The 14,207-nt window shown below is 47.5% G+C and overlaps 1 protein-coding gene across 2 annotated transcripts in view; it reads left to right on the top strand.

The window, feature by feature from the left end:
• Positions 1-8,050, top strand: part of noa1 (nitric oxide associated 1) — a 31,849-nt gene extending 23,799 nt beyond the window's left edge. For both annotated transcript variants that reach the window (XM_080774428.1, XM_080774427.1), the window contains exons 12-14: positions 8-127; positions 4,508-4,625; positions 6,958-8,050. In XM_080774428.1, coding sequence (XP_080630554.1) covers positions 8-127; positions 4,508-4,625; positions 6,958-7,211 — 492 coding nt within the window. In that variant the 3' untranslated portion in view covers positions 7,212-8,050. The remainder of the gene's footprint in view (positions 1-7; positions 128-4,507; positions 4,626-6,957) is intronic.
• The last annotated feature ends 6,157 nt before the right edge of the window (positions 8,051-14,207 follow it).

The following is a 14,207-nucleotide window of genomic DNA, read 5'->3' as shown; positions in this document are numbered from 1 at the left end:
CTAACAGGGAGAACATCCCTGCTGGCTGAGCGTGGTTGCCTCCAACCTGCTCCCTCTTCACGTCACCACCCTGGAGCGCGCCGACGAGGTTTACGCCAAGCACGGAGGACGCTCTGCCCTGCTGGGGGTGAGAACCACCACACATTATTAATATGAATAATTAGTATTAATTATTATTATGCTAGGGGTGAGAACCACCCACACATTATTAATATGAATAATTAGTATTCAATATTATTATGCTGGGCGTGAGACCCACCACACATTATTAATATGAATAATTAGTATTCATTATTATTATTATGCTAGGGGGTGAGAACCACCCACACATTATTAATATTAATAATTAGTATTCAATATTATTATGCTGGGGGTGAGAACCACCCACACATTATTAATATTAATAATTAGTATTCAATATTATTATGCTGGGGGTGAGAACCACCACACATTATTAATATTAATAATTAGTATTCAATATTATTATTATGCTGGGCGTGAGAACCACCACACATTATTAATATGAATAATTAGTATTAATTATTATTATGCTGGGGGTGAGAACCACCCACACATTATTAATATTAATAATTAGTATTCATTATTATTATGCTGTGGGTGAGAACCACCCACACATTATTAATATGAATAATTAGTATTAATTATTATTATGCTGGGGGTGAGAACCACCCACACATTATTAATATTAATAATTAGTATTCATTATTATTATGCTGTGGGTGAGAACCACCCACACATTATTAATATGAATAATTAGTATTCATTATTATTATGCTGGGGGTGAGAACCACCCACACATTATTAATATGAATAATTAGTATTCATTATTATTATGCTGGGGGCAGTGCCGTTTCTACGGGGGGGCACTAGGGGGCACTGCCCCCCCAGATAGACTTTGTGCCCCCCCAGTCCAGAACCCTACCCCACCATTATTTTTAATGTTTTACAGGTTTAAAATATATATAATGTGTTATTTTCATGTTCTTTGTGTTTATAATAAATTTACATTTTCTAATTAATTCATAGTAATAAAAATGCAATAATAACAAGTACACTGGCACCTATAGTCGGTGCACCTAGTCGGATTCGTTTTGATGCAGCGCACCAAAAGCTACGTCATTACCTGTGTGACTTCAGTCCATGCTTCAGTCACAGTGAAAACAAACCCAAACCGGTAAAATTGAATCATGGATATTAGGAACTGGCTCAAAGCCAAAACACCAAACTCTATAAACCCACCAGCACCTTCAGAAAGGCAGACTGATGACGATACTGAAACCAACACCATGTCGCCTGTTGTTGTTAATATTGCGGGCCATTGCGGGGAGTCGAGCACCGAGCACTACTAAATGCACAACGAAATTCGGTCGTCGGATGGGGTTCGCGAGTGTCGGATAGCATTATTCCAGTGAGGCAGAGGGCTGCTGTCGCAACTTCCACAGCAGCAGCTCAACTTTCGGACCTCCACCACCACCGCATGCTTCTCCACCAGAGGTTCTTGGTTCTGGCACACCGTCACTGAATCAGGTAAAACGGGACAAATACCCAAGTAGCCTTCGGGCGCGTTCGGAAATAGCGCACTGAGCCCACTGTGCAATGCAAACTAATAGGAGAGTGTGCTCCGGTGTGGTATTTCCGAACGCGCCCTTCATAATGGCAAACGTGCAATCTGCAGACGCGCAGATCCCCCCCCCCCTTTGCCTCCCGACATAAATACACTATATAGACTTGTTGTTTTTGGTTGGTGCATAAACTTTTACTCATATTCCCCTACCGTGGAGATGGCCACATATAAAAGACACTATAAGCCTAAATGCTCAACTATTTGTTGGTGATTAATGGTTGGTGCATAGGCTATAGTCTTTTTTTCTACTTTCCTCCCGCCGTGGAGATGCTCATTGTGTTCATTGTGTTGTTGGTGCGATGCGATCGTGTTTCCACATGACAGTATATAGGCTATGTTTGTTTGTTTGTTCTGTTGGCTACAATAATTAGGCTATATTATTTGTTTTGGTGTATAATTGGAACCTATACTTGTAGCCCTTCTCCAAGCCTTTTGTGTTGTTTTATTGTATAGGCCAATGTGAGAGCTTAATTGCTATATATGGATGTGAACTTGAAAAATCAAGTGCCCCCCTTGGAAATATGAATGCCCCCCTGCTGATTATTCCCTGGATACGGCACTGGCTGGGGGTGAGAACCACCACACATTATTAATATGAATAATTAGTATTCATTATTATTATGCTGGGGGTGAGAACCACCCACACATTATTAATATGAATAATTAGTATTCATTATTATTATGCTGTGGGTGAGAACCACCACACATTATTAATATGAATAATTAGTATTCATTATTATTTTGCTGAGGGTTTGCTGACACACAGCCTGTCCGACACCATTAATAATATTAATTATTAATTATTGTGCTGCACGATTCTTGCTCAAACGTGAATCTACTACAGTGGGTAGTGCCGTCGCCTCACAGCTAGAGGGTCCTGGGTTCGATTCCCGCTGGGGGCGTGTTCCCTCCTCCGCGTCATCAGTGCCCATACCCGAGGCGGGGTTGGGCACTGATGGCGAAAGGGTCTTTCTGTGTGGAGTTTGCATGTTCTCCCCGTGTCCCCTAGGGTAGGTACCCTCACATGTTCTCCCCGTGTCCCCTATAGGGTAGGTACCCTCACATGTTCTCCCCGTGTCCCCTAGGGTAGGTACCCTCACATGTTCTCCCCGTGTCCCCTAGGGTAGGTACCCTCACATGTTCTCCCCGTGTCCCCTAGGGTAGATACCCTCACATGTTCTCCCTGTGTCCCCTAGGGTAGGTACCCTCACATGTTCTCCCCATGTCCCCTAGGGTAGGTACCCTCACATGTTCTCCCCGTGTCCCCTATAGGGTAGGTACCCTCACATGTTCTCCCTGTGTCCCCTAGGGTAGGTACCCTCACATGTTCTCCCCGTGTCCCCTATAGGGTAGGTACCCTCACATGTTCTCCCCATGTCCTCTAGGGTAGGTACCCTCACATGTTCTCCCCGTGTCCCCTATAGGGTAGGTACCCTCACATGTTCTCCCCGTGTCCCCTAGGGTAGATACCCTCACATGTTCTCCCTGTGTCCCCTAGGGTAGGTACCCTCACATGTTCTTCCCGTGTCCCCTAGGGTAGATACCCTCACATGTTCTCCCCGTGTCCCCTAGGGTAGGTACCCTCACATGTTCTCCCCGTGTCCCCTAGGGTAGGTACCCTCACATGTTCTCCCCGTGTCCCCTAGGGTAGGTACCCTCACATGTTCTCCCCGTGTCCCCTAGGGTAGATACCCTCACATGTTCTCCCCGTGTCCCCTAGGGTAGGTACCCTCACATGTTCTCCCCGTGTCCCCTAGTGTAGGTACCCTCACATGTTCTCCCCGTGTCCCCTAGGGTAGATACCCTCACATGTTCTCCCAGTGTCCCCTAGGGTAGGTACCCTCACATGTTCTCCCCGTGTCCCCTATAGGGTAGATACCCTCACATGTTCTCCCCGTGTCCCCTAGGGTAGGTACCCTCACATGTTCTCCCCTTGTCCCCCTAGGGTAGGTACACTCACATGTTCTCCCCGTGTCCCCTAGGGTAGATACCCTCACATGTTCTCCTCGTGTCCCCTAGGGTAGATACCCTCACAAAAACATGCAGTAATCCTGGTCACTAAACTGCCTCCCCCTGGTCAGCCGGGGCGCCTGATGGAGGGGAAAGGAACTGGTTGGAATAACGTGTTCCTTCCACGCGCTACGTCCAACCAGGGAAACTCTCCTCTGTCAGGTGAAAAGGAGCAACTTGGACTCCTCATGCATAGAAGGAAGCATGAGGTCAGTCCGAGGGGGTGGGGCCAAGAAAGGCTCTTATTAGATCCTTAACCCGTTCTGAACGGGAACCCATTTTGGTGTCAGCATCATGTTATGCTTTAGCTGTTGAAAAATAGCAGATCTACAAGCTCATAGCGCGCCACCGAGTGGCGCGCTACGAGCTTGTAGGTCTGCTATTTTTGAAAAATCGAAGAACGACTGACATTTTTTTAATCTGATCTCAGGTCAGAATGGGTTCATCAGACCAGTGTGTGTGTCCAGTGGAAACCTGGTATGAATCTGATCTCAGGTCAGAATGGGTTAATCAGACCAGTGTGTTGTGTCCAGTGGAAACCTCGTATGAATCTGATCTCAGGTCAGAATGGGTTCATCAGACCAGTGTGTGTCCAGTGGAAACCTGGTATGAATCTGATCTCAGGTCAGAATGGGTTAATCAGACCAGTGTGTGTCCTAGTGGAAACCTCGTATGAATCTGATCTCAGGTCAGAATGGGTTAATCAGACCAGTGTGTGTGTCCAGTGGAAACCTCGTATGAATCTGATCTCAGGTCAGAATGGGTTAATCGCAGCCAGACCTTTACATTGTGAAATTGTAATTATTGTTTTTTGTTTAGTTATGTTGTTGTTGTTGTTGTTGTTGTCGTCAGGTGCCGATGGGAGGCGAGCAGCGAATGAGGACGTTTCCTCCTCTGGTGTGGGAGGAGTTTACCCTGGAGGGACAGGGTCACATGACCGCCAGCGCTGACCTCACCATGTCCTCCGCAGGTCAGTCAGAGGCCACACACACACACACACACACACACACACATTCACCGTCGATGTTTGACTCATACTTCCATATTACCGTATTGGTGCTTTGACTGTCACACAATACTTCCATATTACTGTATTGGTGCTTTGACTGTCACACAATACTTCCATATTACCGTATTGGTGCTTTGACTGTCACACAATACTTCCATATTACCGTATTTGTGCTTTGACTGTCACACAATACTTCCATATTACTGTATTGGTGCTTTGACTGTCACACAATACTTCCATATTACCGTATTGGTGCTTTGACTGTCACACAATACTTCCATATTACCGTATTGGTGCTTTGACTGTCACACAATACTTCCATATTACCGTATTGGTGCTTTAACTGTCACACAATACTTCCATATTACCGTATTTGTGCTTTGACTGTCACACAATACTTCCATATTACCGTATTTGTGCTTTGACTGTCACACAATACTTCCATATTACCGTATTTGTGCTTTGACTGTCACACAATACTTCCATATTACCGTATTTGTGCTTTGACTGTCACACAATACTTCCATATTACCGTATTTGTGCTTTGACTGTCACACAATACTTCCATATTACCGTATTTGTGCTTTGACTGTCACACAATACTTCCATATTACCGTATTTGTGCTTTGACTGTCACACAATACTTCCATATTACCGTATTTGTGCTTTGACTGTCACACAATACTTCCATATTACCGTATTTGTGCTTTGACTGTCACACAATACTTCCATATTACCGTATTTGTGCTTTGACTGTCACACAATACTTCCATATTACCGTATTTGTGCTTTGACTGTCACACAATACTTCCATATTACCGTATTTGTGCTTTGACTGTCACACAATACTTCCATATTACCGTATTTGTGCTTTGACTGTCACACAATACTTCCATATTACCGTATTTGTGCTTTGACTGTCACACAATACTTCCATATTACCGTATTTGTGCTTTGACTGTCACACAATACTTCCATATTACCGTATTGGTGCTTTGACTGTCACACAATACTTCCATATTACCGTATTTGTGCTTTGACTGTCACACAATACTTCCATATTACCGTATTTGTGCTTTGACTGTCACACAATACTTCCATATTACCGTATTTGTGCTTTGACTGTCACACAATACTTCCATATTACCGTATTTGTGCTTTGACTGTCACACAATACTTCCATATTACCGTATTTGTGCTTTGACTGTCACACAATACTTCCATATTACCGTATTTGTGCTTTGACTGTCACACAATACTTCCATATTACCGTATTTGTGCTTTGACTGTCACACAATACTTCCATATTACCGTATTTGTGCTTTGACTGTCACACAATACTTCCATATTACCGTATTTGTGCTTTGACTGTCACACAATACTTCCATATTACCGTATTGGTGCTTTGACTGTCACACAATACTTCCATATTACCGTATTTGTGCTTTGACTGTCACACAATACTTCCATATTACCGTATTTGTGCTTTGACTGTCACACAATACTTCCATATTACCGTATTTGTGCTTTGACTGTCACACAATACTTCCATATTACCGTATTGGTGCTTTGACTGTCACACAATACTTCCATATTACCGTATTTGTGCTTTGACTGTCACACAATACTTCCATATTGCCGTATTGGTGCTTTAACTGTCACACAATACTTCCATATTACCGTATTGGTGCTTTGACTGTCACACAATACTTCCATATTACTGTATTTGTGCTTTGACTGTCACACAATACTTCCATATTACCGTATTGGTGCTTTAACTGCCACACAATACTTCCATATTACTGTATTTGTGCTTTGACTGTCACACAATACTTCCATATTACCGTATTGGTGCTTTGACTGTCACACAATACTTCCATATTACCGTATTGGTGCTTTGACTGTCACACAATACTTCCATATTACCGTATTGGTGCTTTGACTGTCACACAATACTTCCATATTACCGTATTGGTGCTTTGACTGTCACACAATACTTCCATATTACCGTATTTGTGCTTTAACTGCCACACAATACTTCCATATTACCGTATTTGTGCTTTAACTGTCACACAATACTTCCATATTACCGTATTGGTGCTTTGACTGTCACACAATACTTCCATATTACCGTATTTGTGCTTTAACTGTCACACAATACTTCCATATTACCGTATTGGTGCTTTGACTGCCACACAATACTTCCATATTACCGTATTGGTGCTTTAACTGTCACACAATACTTCCATATTGCCGTATTGGTCCTTTGTGACGTGTGTTCTCTGTGCTGCAGGCTGGGTAGCGGTGACCGGGGTGGAGGGGGCCCAGATGGTGCTCAGGGCCCACGCGCCCCGGGGGACCGGCCTGGGCCTGAGGACCCCTCCTCTGCTGCCCCACGTGGTCGGCGTGAAGGGCGAGCGCCTCAGGAGGTCCGCGGCCTACAAGACCGCCAAACCCCCCGCGCTGGTGGACACCACGCTGTCCCACAAGGGGGCGACGACGCTCACCGTCCGGAAGAAGAAGAAGAGGAAGGAGAAGAAGAAATGAGCCAGTTCTCAACCCAATCTATCCATAGAGTTATATATGAATAGAGAAGACACCCGAGTTCTCCTCCCATCCACTTGCATTAAGTTGCTCAAAAGCGCATGAGGTGATTTCACTCCTCCTTCCTGGTATAGGAACAGAGTGCATTCTGGGATGGATTTGCCTCAAACACATGAACGCGCTGTGCCGTTGACTATCATTGTGCCGTTTGTGCTGCGTTCACGTATGAAACATTCGTTCACGTGTCAACGGCCTCAAACACATGAACGTTGCGCAATGCTAGTCAACGGAGCAGCGCTGGCTCGAGCTGCAATGACAAATTGGGCCACTATGTCCATTTGGCCTCAGGGTTTCCTCCGGGTGCCTTCTCTATTGTACATATACTCTAAGAATCTATCCCTAATCTGAGTTCCCAGAAGTTTTATTTCTCGCCACTAGGGGGGGGGGGGCGAGAAAAACTTCTGGGGAAAAAAACGACTGTATCCCTAGGCTGTGAGGGAAGTACGTCGCGCTCAGAATCTGAGCGGACACTCCCCTCTCCGGTCTGAAGCTAGGGGGCGCTGTGCATACCATGAATCCAAACCAAACCACAGAACTACAATAAACCACAGAACTACAATAAACCACAGAACTACAATAAACCACAGAACTACAATGGCGACAGCAAGTGAAGAATGCGGCGGTACTTTCAGTGTCTCTTTTTGGAAAGAAATCTACACAAAATGTACTTATTAACCGTTTGTTTTCCCCTCTCTCTTCTTCCCTGGCGGATCTCGAAGCTGCAGATCTTTCGAGACAAAATGAATGATCTGTGCATTTATTTGAAATTGTTTTATTTTATTTATAATAAATCTACTCATTTGCAATAGTATTACTAATCTGAGTCATTGCATCACCCAGGCCCAGCGCATGACGTTAGGAGAGGAATCAGTTGCTTGCTGTAGAACATATTCGCGAGATTCTTTATCACAAACGTTGGCTAAATACATGATGCATGTGAGACACATAATTCATTAATTGTGTCCGAACATATGTTTTATTAATATTCATTGATTCCTGCCATGAAAAAAATATGTAAATATCTAACATTATGTAATTGAATTGCGATAAATACATTAAAACTTCTCCTCCTGGTCATCTTCTCTGTCGTCATGGAGACCCTCTTCAGCAGCGTGTTCCTCCTCCTGGTCATCTTCTCTGTCGTCATGGGAACCCTCTTCAGCAGCGTGTTCCTCCTGGTCATCTTCTCTGTCGTCATGGGAACCCTCTTCAGCAGCGTGTTCCTCCTCCTGGTCATCTTCTCTGTCGTCATGGGAACCCTCTTCAGCAGCGTGTTCCTCCTCCTGGTCATCTTCTCTGTCGTCATGGGAACCCTCTTCAGCAGCGTGTTCCTCCTCCTGGTCATCTTCTCTGTCGTCATGGAGACCCTCTTCAGCAGCGTGTTCCTCCTCCTGGTCATCTTCTCTGTCGTCATGGAGACCCTCTTCAGCAGCGTGTTCCTCCTCCTGGTCATCTTCTCTGTCGTCATGGGAACCCTCTTCAGCAGCGTGTTCCTCCTCCTGGTCATCTTCTCTGTCGTCATGGAGACCCTCTTCAGCAGCGTGTTCCTCCTCCTGGTCATCTTCTCTGTCGTCATGGTGACCCTCTTCAGCAGCGTGTTCCTCCTGGTCATCTTCTCTGTCGTCATGGGAACCCTCTTCAGCAGCGTGTTCCTCCTGGTCATCTTCTCTGTCATCATGGGAACCCTCTTCAGCAGCGTGTTCCTCCTCCTGGTCATCTTCTCTGTCGTCATGGGAACCCTCTTCAGCAGCGTGTTCCTCCTCCTGGTCATCTTCTCTGTCGTCATGGAGACCCTCTTCAGCAGCGTGTTCCTCCTGGTCATCTTCTCTGTCGTCATGGAGACCCTCTTCAGCAGCGTGTTCCTCCTCCTGGTCATCTTCTCTGTCATCATGGGAACCCTCTTCAGCAGCGTGTTCCTCCTCCTGGTCATCTTCTCCGTCGTCATGGAGACCCTCTTCAGCAGCGTGTTCCTCCTCCTGGTCATCTTCTCTGTCGTCATGGAGACCCTCTTCAGCAGCGTGTTCCTCCTCCTGGTCATCTTCTCTGTCGTCATGGAGACCCTCTTCAGCAGCGTGTTCCTCCTCCTGGTCATCTTCTCTGTCGTCATGGGGACCCTCTTCAGCAGCGTGTTCCTCCTCCTGGTCATCTTCTCTGTCGTCATGGGAACCCTCTTCAGCAGCGTGTTCCTCCTGGTCATCTTCTCTGTCGTCATGGGAACCCTCTTCAGCAGCGTGTTCCTCCTCCTGGTCATCTTCTCTGTCGTCATGGAGACCCTCTTCAGCAGCGTGTTCCTCCTCCTGGTCATCTTCTCTGTCGTCATGGGAACCCTCTTCAGCAGCGTGTTCCTCCTCCTGGTCATCTTCTCTGTCGTCATGGAGACCCTCTTCAGCAGCGTGTTCCTCCTCCTGGTCATCTTCTCTGTCGTCATGGTGACCCTCTTCAGCAGCGTGTTCCTCCTGGTCATCTTCTCTGTCGTCATGGGAACCCTCTTCAGCAGCGTGTTCCTCCTCCTGGTCATCTTCTCTGTCGTCATGGAGACCCTCTTCAGCAGCGTGTTCCTCCTCCTGGTCATCTTCTCTGTCGTCATGGAGACCCTCTTCAGCAGCGTGTTCCTCCTCCTGGTCATCTTCTCTGTCGTCATGGAGACCCTCTTCAGCAGCGTGTTCCTCCTGGTCATCTTCTCTGTCGTCATGGGAACCCTCTTCAGCAGCGTGTTCCTCCTCCTGGTCATCTTCTCTGTCGTCATGGGAACCCTCTTCAGCAGCGTGTTCCTCCTCCTGGTCATCTTCTCTGTCGTCATGGAGACCCTCTTCAGCAGCGTGTTCCTCCTCCTGGTCATCTTCTCCGTCGTCATGGAGACCCTCTTCAGCAGCGTGTTCCTCCTCCTGGTCATCTTCTCTGTCGTCATGGAGACCCTCTTCAGCAGCGTGTTCCTCCTCCTGGTCATCTTCTCTGTCGTCATGGAGACCCTCTTCAGCAGCGTGTTCCTCCTGGTCATCTTCTCTGTCGTCATGGGAACCCTCTTCAGCAGCGTGTTCCTCCTGGTCATCTTCTCTGTCGTCATGGGGACCCTCTTCAGCAGCGTGTTCCTCCTCCTGGTCATCTTCTCTGTCGTCATGGGAACCCTCTTCAGCAGCGTGTTCCTCCTCCTGGTCATCTTCTCTGTCGTCATGGAGACCCTCTTCAGCAGCGTGTTCCTCCTCCTGGTCATCTTCTCTGTCGTCATGGGAACCCTCTTCAGCAGCGTGTTCCTCCTCCTGGTCATCTTCTCTGTCGTCATGGGAACCCTCTTCAGCAGCGTGTTCCTCCTCCTGGTCATCTTCTCTGTCGTCATGGAGACCCTCTTCAGCAGCGTGTTCCTCCTCCTGGTCATCTTCTCTGTCGTCATGGAGACCCTCTTCAGCAGCGTGTTCCTCCTCCTGGTCATCTTCTCTGTCGTCATGGGAACCCTCTTCAGCAGCGTGTTCCTCCTCCTGGTCATCTTCTCTGTCGTCATGGGAACCCTCTTCAGCAGCGTGTTCCTCCTCCTGGTCATCTTCTCTGTCGTCATGGAGACCCTCTTCAGCAGCGTGTTCCTCCTCCTGGTCATCTTCTCCGTCGTCATGGAGACCCTCTTCAGCAGCGTGTTCCTCCTCCTGGTCATCTTCTCTGTCGTCATGGGAACCCTCTTCAGCAGCGTGTTCCTCCTGGTCATCTTCTCTGTCGTCATGGGAACCCTCTTCAGCAGCGTGTTCCTCCTCCTGGTCATCTCTGTCGTCATGGAGACCCTCTTCAGCAGCGTGTTCCTCCTCCTGGTCATCTTCTCTGTCGTCATGGGAACCCTCTTCAGCATCGTGTTCCTCCTCCTGGTCATCTTCTCTGTCGTCATGGAGACCCTCTTCAGCAGCGTGTTCCTCCTCCTGGTCATCTTCTCTGTCGTCATGGAGACCCTCTTCAGCAGCGTGTTCCTCCTCCTGGTCATCTTCTCTGTCGTCATGGAGACCCTCTTCAGCAACGTGTTCCTCCTCCTGGTCATCTTCTCTGTCGTCATGGGAACCCTCTTCAGCAGCGTGTTCCTCCTGGTCATCTTCTCCGTCGTCATGGGAACCCTCTTCAGCAGCGTGTTCCTCCTCCTGGTCATCTTCTCTGTCGTCATGGGAACCCTCTTCAGCAGCGTGTTCCTCCTCCTGGTCATCTTCTCCGTCGTCATGGGAACCCTCTTCAGCAGCGTGTTCCTCCTCCTGGTCATCTTCTCTGTCGTCATGGAGACCCTCTTCAGCAGCGTGTTCCTCCTCCTGGTCATCTTCTCTGTCGTCATGGAGACCCTCTTCAGCAGCGTGTTCCTCCTGGTCATCTTCTCTGTCGTCATGGGAACCCTCTTCAGCAGCGTGTTCCTCCTGGTCATCTTCTCCGTCGTCATGGGAACCCTCTTCAGCAGCGTGTTCCTCCTCCTGGTCATCTTCTCTGTCGTCATGGAGACCCTCTTCAGCAGCGTGTTCCTCCTCCTGGTCATCTTCTCTGTCGTCATGGAGACCCTCTTCAGCAGCGTGTTCCTCCTGGTCATCTTCTCTGTTGTCATGGGAACCCTCTTCAGCAGCGTGTTCCTCCTCCTGGTCATCTTCTCTGTCGTCATGGGGACCCTCTTCAGCAGCGTGTTCCTCCTCCTGGTCATCTTCTCCGTCGTCATGGAGACCCTCTTCAGCAGCGTGTTCCTCCTCCTGGTCATCTTCTCTGTCGTCATGGGGACCCTCTTCAGCAGCGTGTTCCTCCTCCTGGTCATCTTCTCTGTCGTCATGGGAACCCTCTTCAGCAGCGTGTTCCTCCTCCTGGTCATCTTCTCTGTCGTCATGGGAACCCTCTTCAGCAGCGTGTTCCTCCTGGTCATCTTCTCTGTCGTCATGGAGACCCTCTTCAGCAGCGTGTTCCTCCTCCTGGTCATCTTCTCTGTCGTCATGGAGACCCTCTTCAGCAGCGTGTTCCTCCTGGTCATCTTCTCCGTCGTCATGGGGACCCTCTTCAGCAGCGTGTTCCTCCTCCTGGTCATCTTCTCTGCCCTCTTCAGCATCTTCTGGCAGCTCGTCTCCATAATCTCTTCCCAAAGTTGCACAACACTGCCACTGCACAACAATGACTGTCAATGTTGTCTTTAGCTTCATTTGAAGCCCATCCTTCAAGCAAGGAAACCTCCTTTTCCAAACACTCTCTCCACAAGACCTCTTGCTTTAAAGGAGAATTCCATGCTAGAATGCTTTCTTATCTTTCTTACATTTCTTTGTAGTTGTTACGTCCCCACCAAAGAGGTCCAGGTGTTTTTTTGTGCAAAAACTCCTTATTGGCTATTTCCCCTACCATAAGCCCTCAATGAATTGCATTGCATTGAATGGGAATTGAATGGGGCTATGGGCTAGTTCGCTTATTTCCATCGAAAGAAGTAGTAAAGTGTGCCGCTTGGGATATTATTTACATTATGAAGAGAGGATATATACAAATAAATTATAATTTTGAGCGATGGAAATATGCGAATTAGCACAACACCCCATAGCCCCCTTTAATTCCCATTCAATTCAATGCAATTCATTGAGGGCTTATGGTAGGGGAAACAGCCAATAAGGAGCTTTTGCACAAAATAACACCTGGATCTCTTTGATGGGGACGTAACGACTACAAAGAAAGGTAAGAAAGCCTTTTAGTCTGGAATTCTCCTTTAATGTGGCTGGTATTGTGCCGTCTCTCTGCTGGTGTTTGAGGGTGCAAAATGGGGGTCATCAGGTTAGGCACGGCAGGCATATATCCAAGGTCACCAACGAGGTGGCCTTGAAAGGCCTGACTCTCAAGCAGAGCACAGAGGTGGCTGCCATGTGTTGATCCTGGCCATCGAGCTACAATGTTGCTGATTTGTGTCACACACAGCCTGAACATTAATAGAAAAGTGTCCCTTCCTGTTGCGAAACAGCTCTCCATTTGCTCCACCAGGGTTTTGAATGGGGATGTGAGTACAGGGTGGTTAGCATGGCCCTCTGGGCACCAGGGTGGTTAGCATGGCCCTCTGGGCACCAGGGTGGTTGGCATGGCCCTCTGGGCACCAGGGTGGTTGGCATGGCCCTCTGGGCACCAGGGTGGTTGGCATGGCCCTCTGGGCACCAGGGTGGTTGGCATGGCCCTCTGGGCACCAGGGTGGTTGGCATGGCCCTCTGGGCACCAGTGTGGTTAGCATGGCCCTCTGGGCACCAGTGTGGTTGGCATGGCCCTCTGGGCACCAGGGTGGTTGGCATGGCCCTCTGGGCACCAGGGTGGTTGTTTTAATTTAAACCTCCTCTCCTGCTGGTTTAGAATGAATCCCTTATTGATACTTAAATCAAAGTTTAAAGTTGTGGTGCAACAGGATTGACATTAATCCAGGTTTACTGTGAAAATTAAAACCAAGATTAAAAGGCTGGTTTAAAACTAAACCGGATTAGTGAAAACTAGGTTTAAAGTTTGGTGCAACAGGATTAATAGATAAACCTTGATTTAAACCATATTAAGGCTTAATGCTTCTTGGTGCAAACGGCCCATACAGTCCTACATGTCCCGACCCAAACACTGAGGAGCTAAAGTAAACGTGACGTTGTTGTGATTAAACATAATGTGCCACGAAAAATAGCTGTCCATAGAGATGTCCAACTAGTGTCCAAACATGATCGCCTCGTTCGGCCAACAAAATATATCTCCCTCCCTTCACAGAAGCGCAGTGATGCGTGATTTATTCTTCGTCGTACACGTGTTATGCTTGAAAATAGCTGATCTACAAGCTCACAGCGCGTTGTGAGCTTGTAGATCAGCCATTTTCAGCACGTAGAAATAAGCAGGCGTGAGAACTGAGACCCTTCACAATAAAAGCATGCAGCGTTCACAAGTTGGCCCATGATAAAGACAAGGAAAAGGATTAGGTGGCATTTCACATTGCATTATGAGCAATTT

Source organism: Protomyctophum bolini (assembly GCF_963924005.1).
Source record: "Protomyctophum bolini genome assembly, chromosome: 10".
Taxonomy (NCBI): domain Eukaryota; kingdom Metazoa; phylum Chordata; class Actinopteri; order Myctophiformes; family Myctophidae; genus Protomyctophum; species Protomyctophum bolini.
The sequence above is the reverse complement of the archived record's forward strand: the minus strand, read 5'-3'. Positions and strand labels throughout refer to the sequence as shown.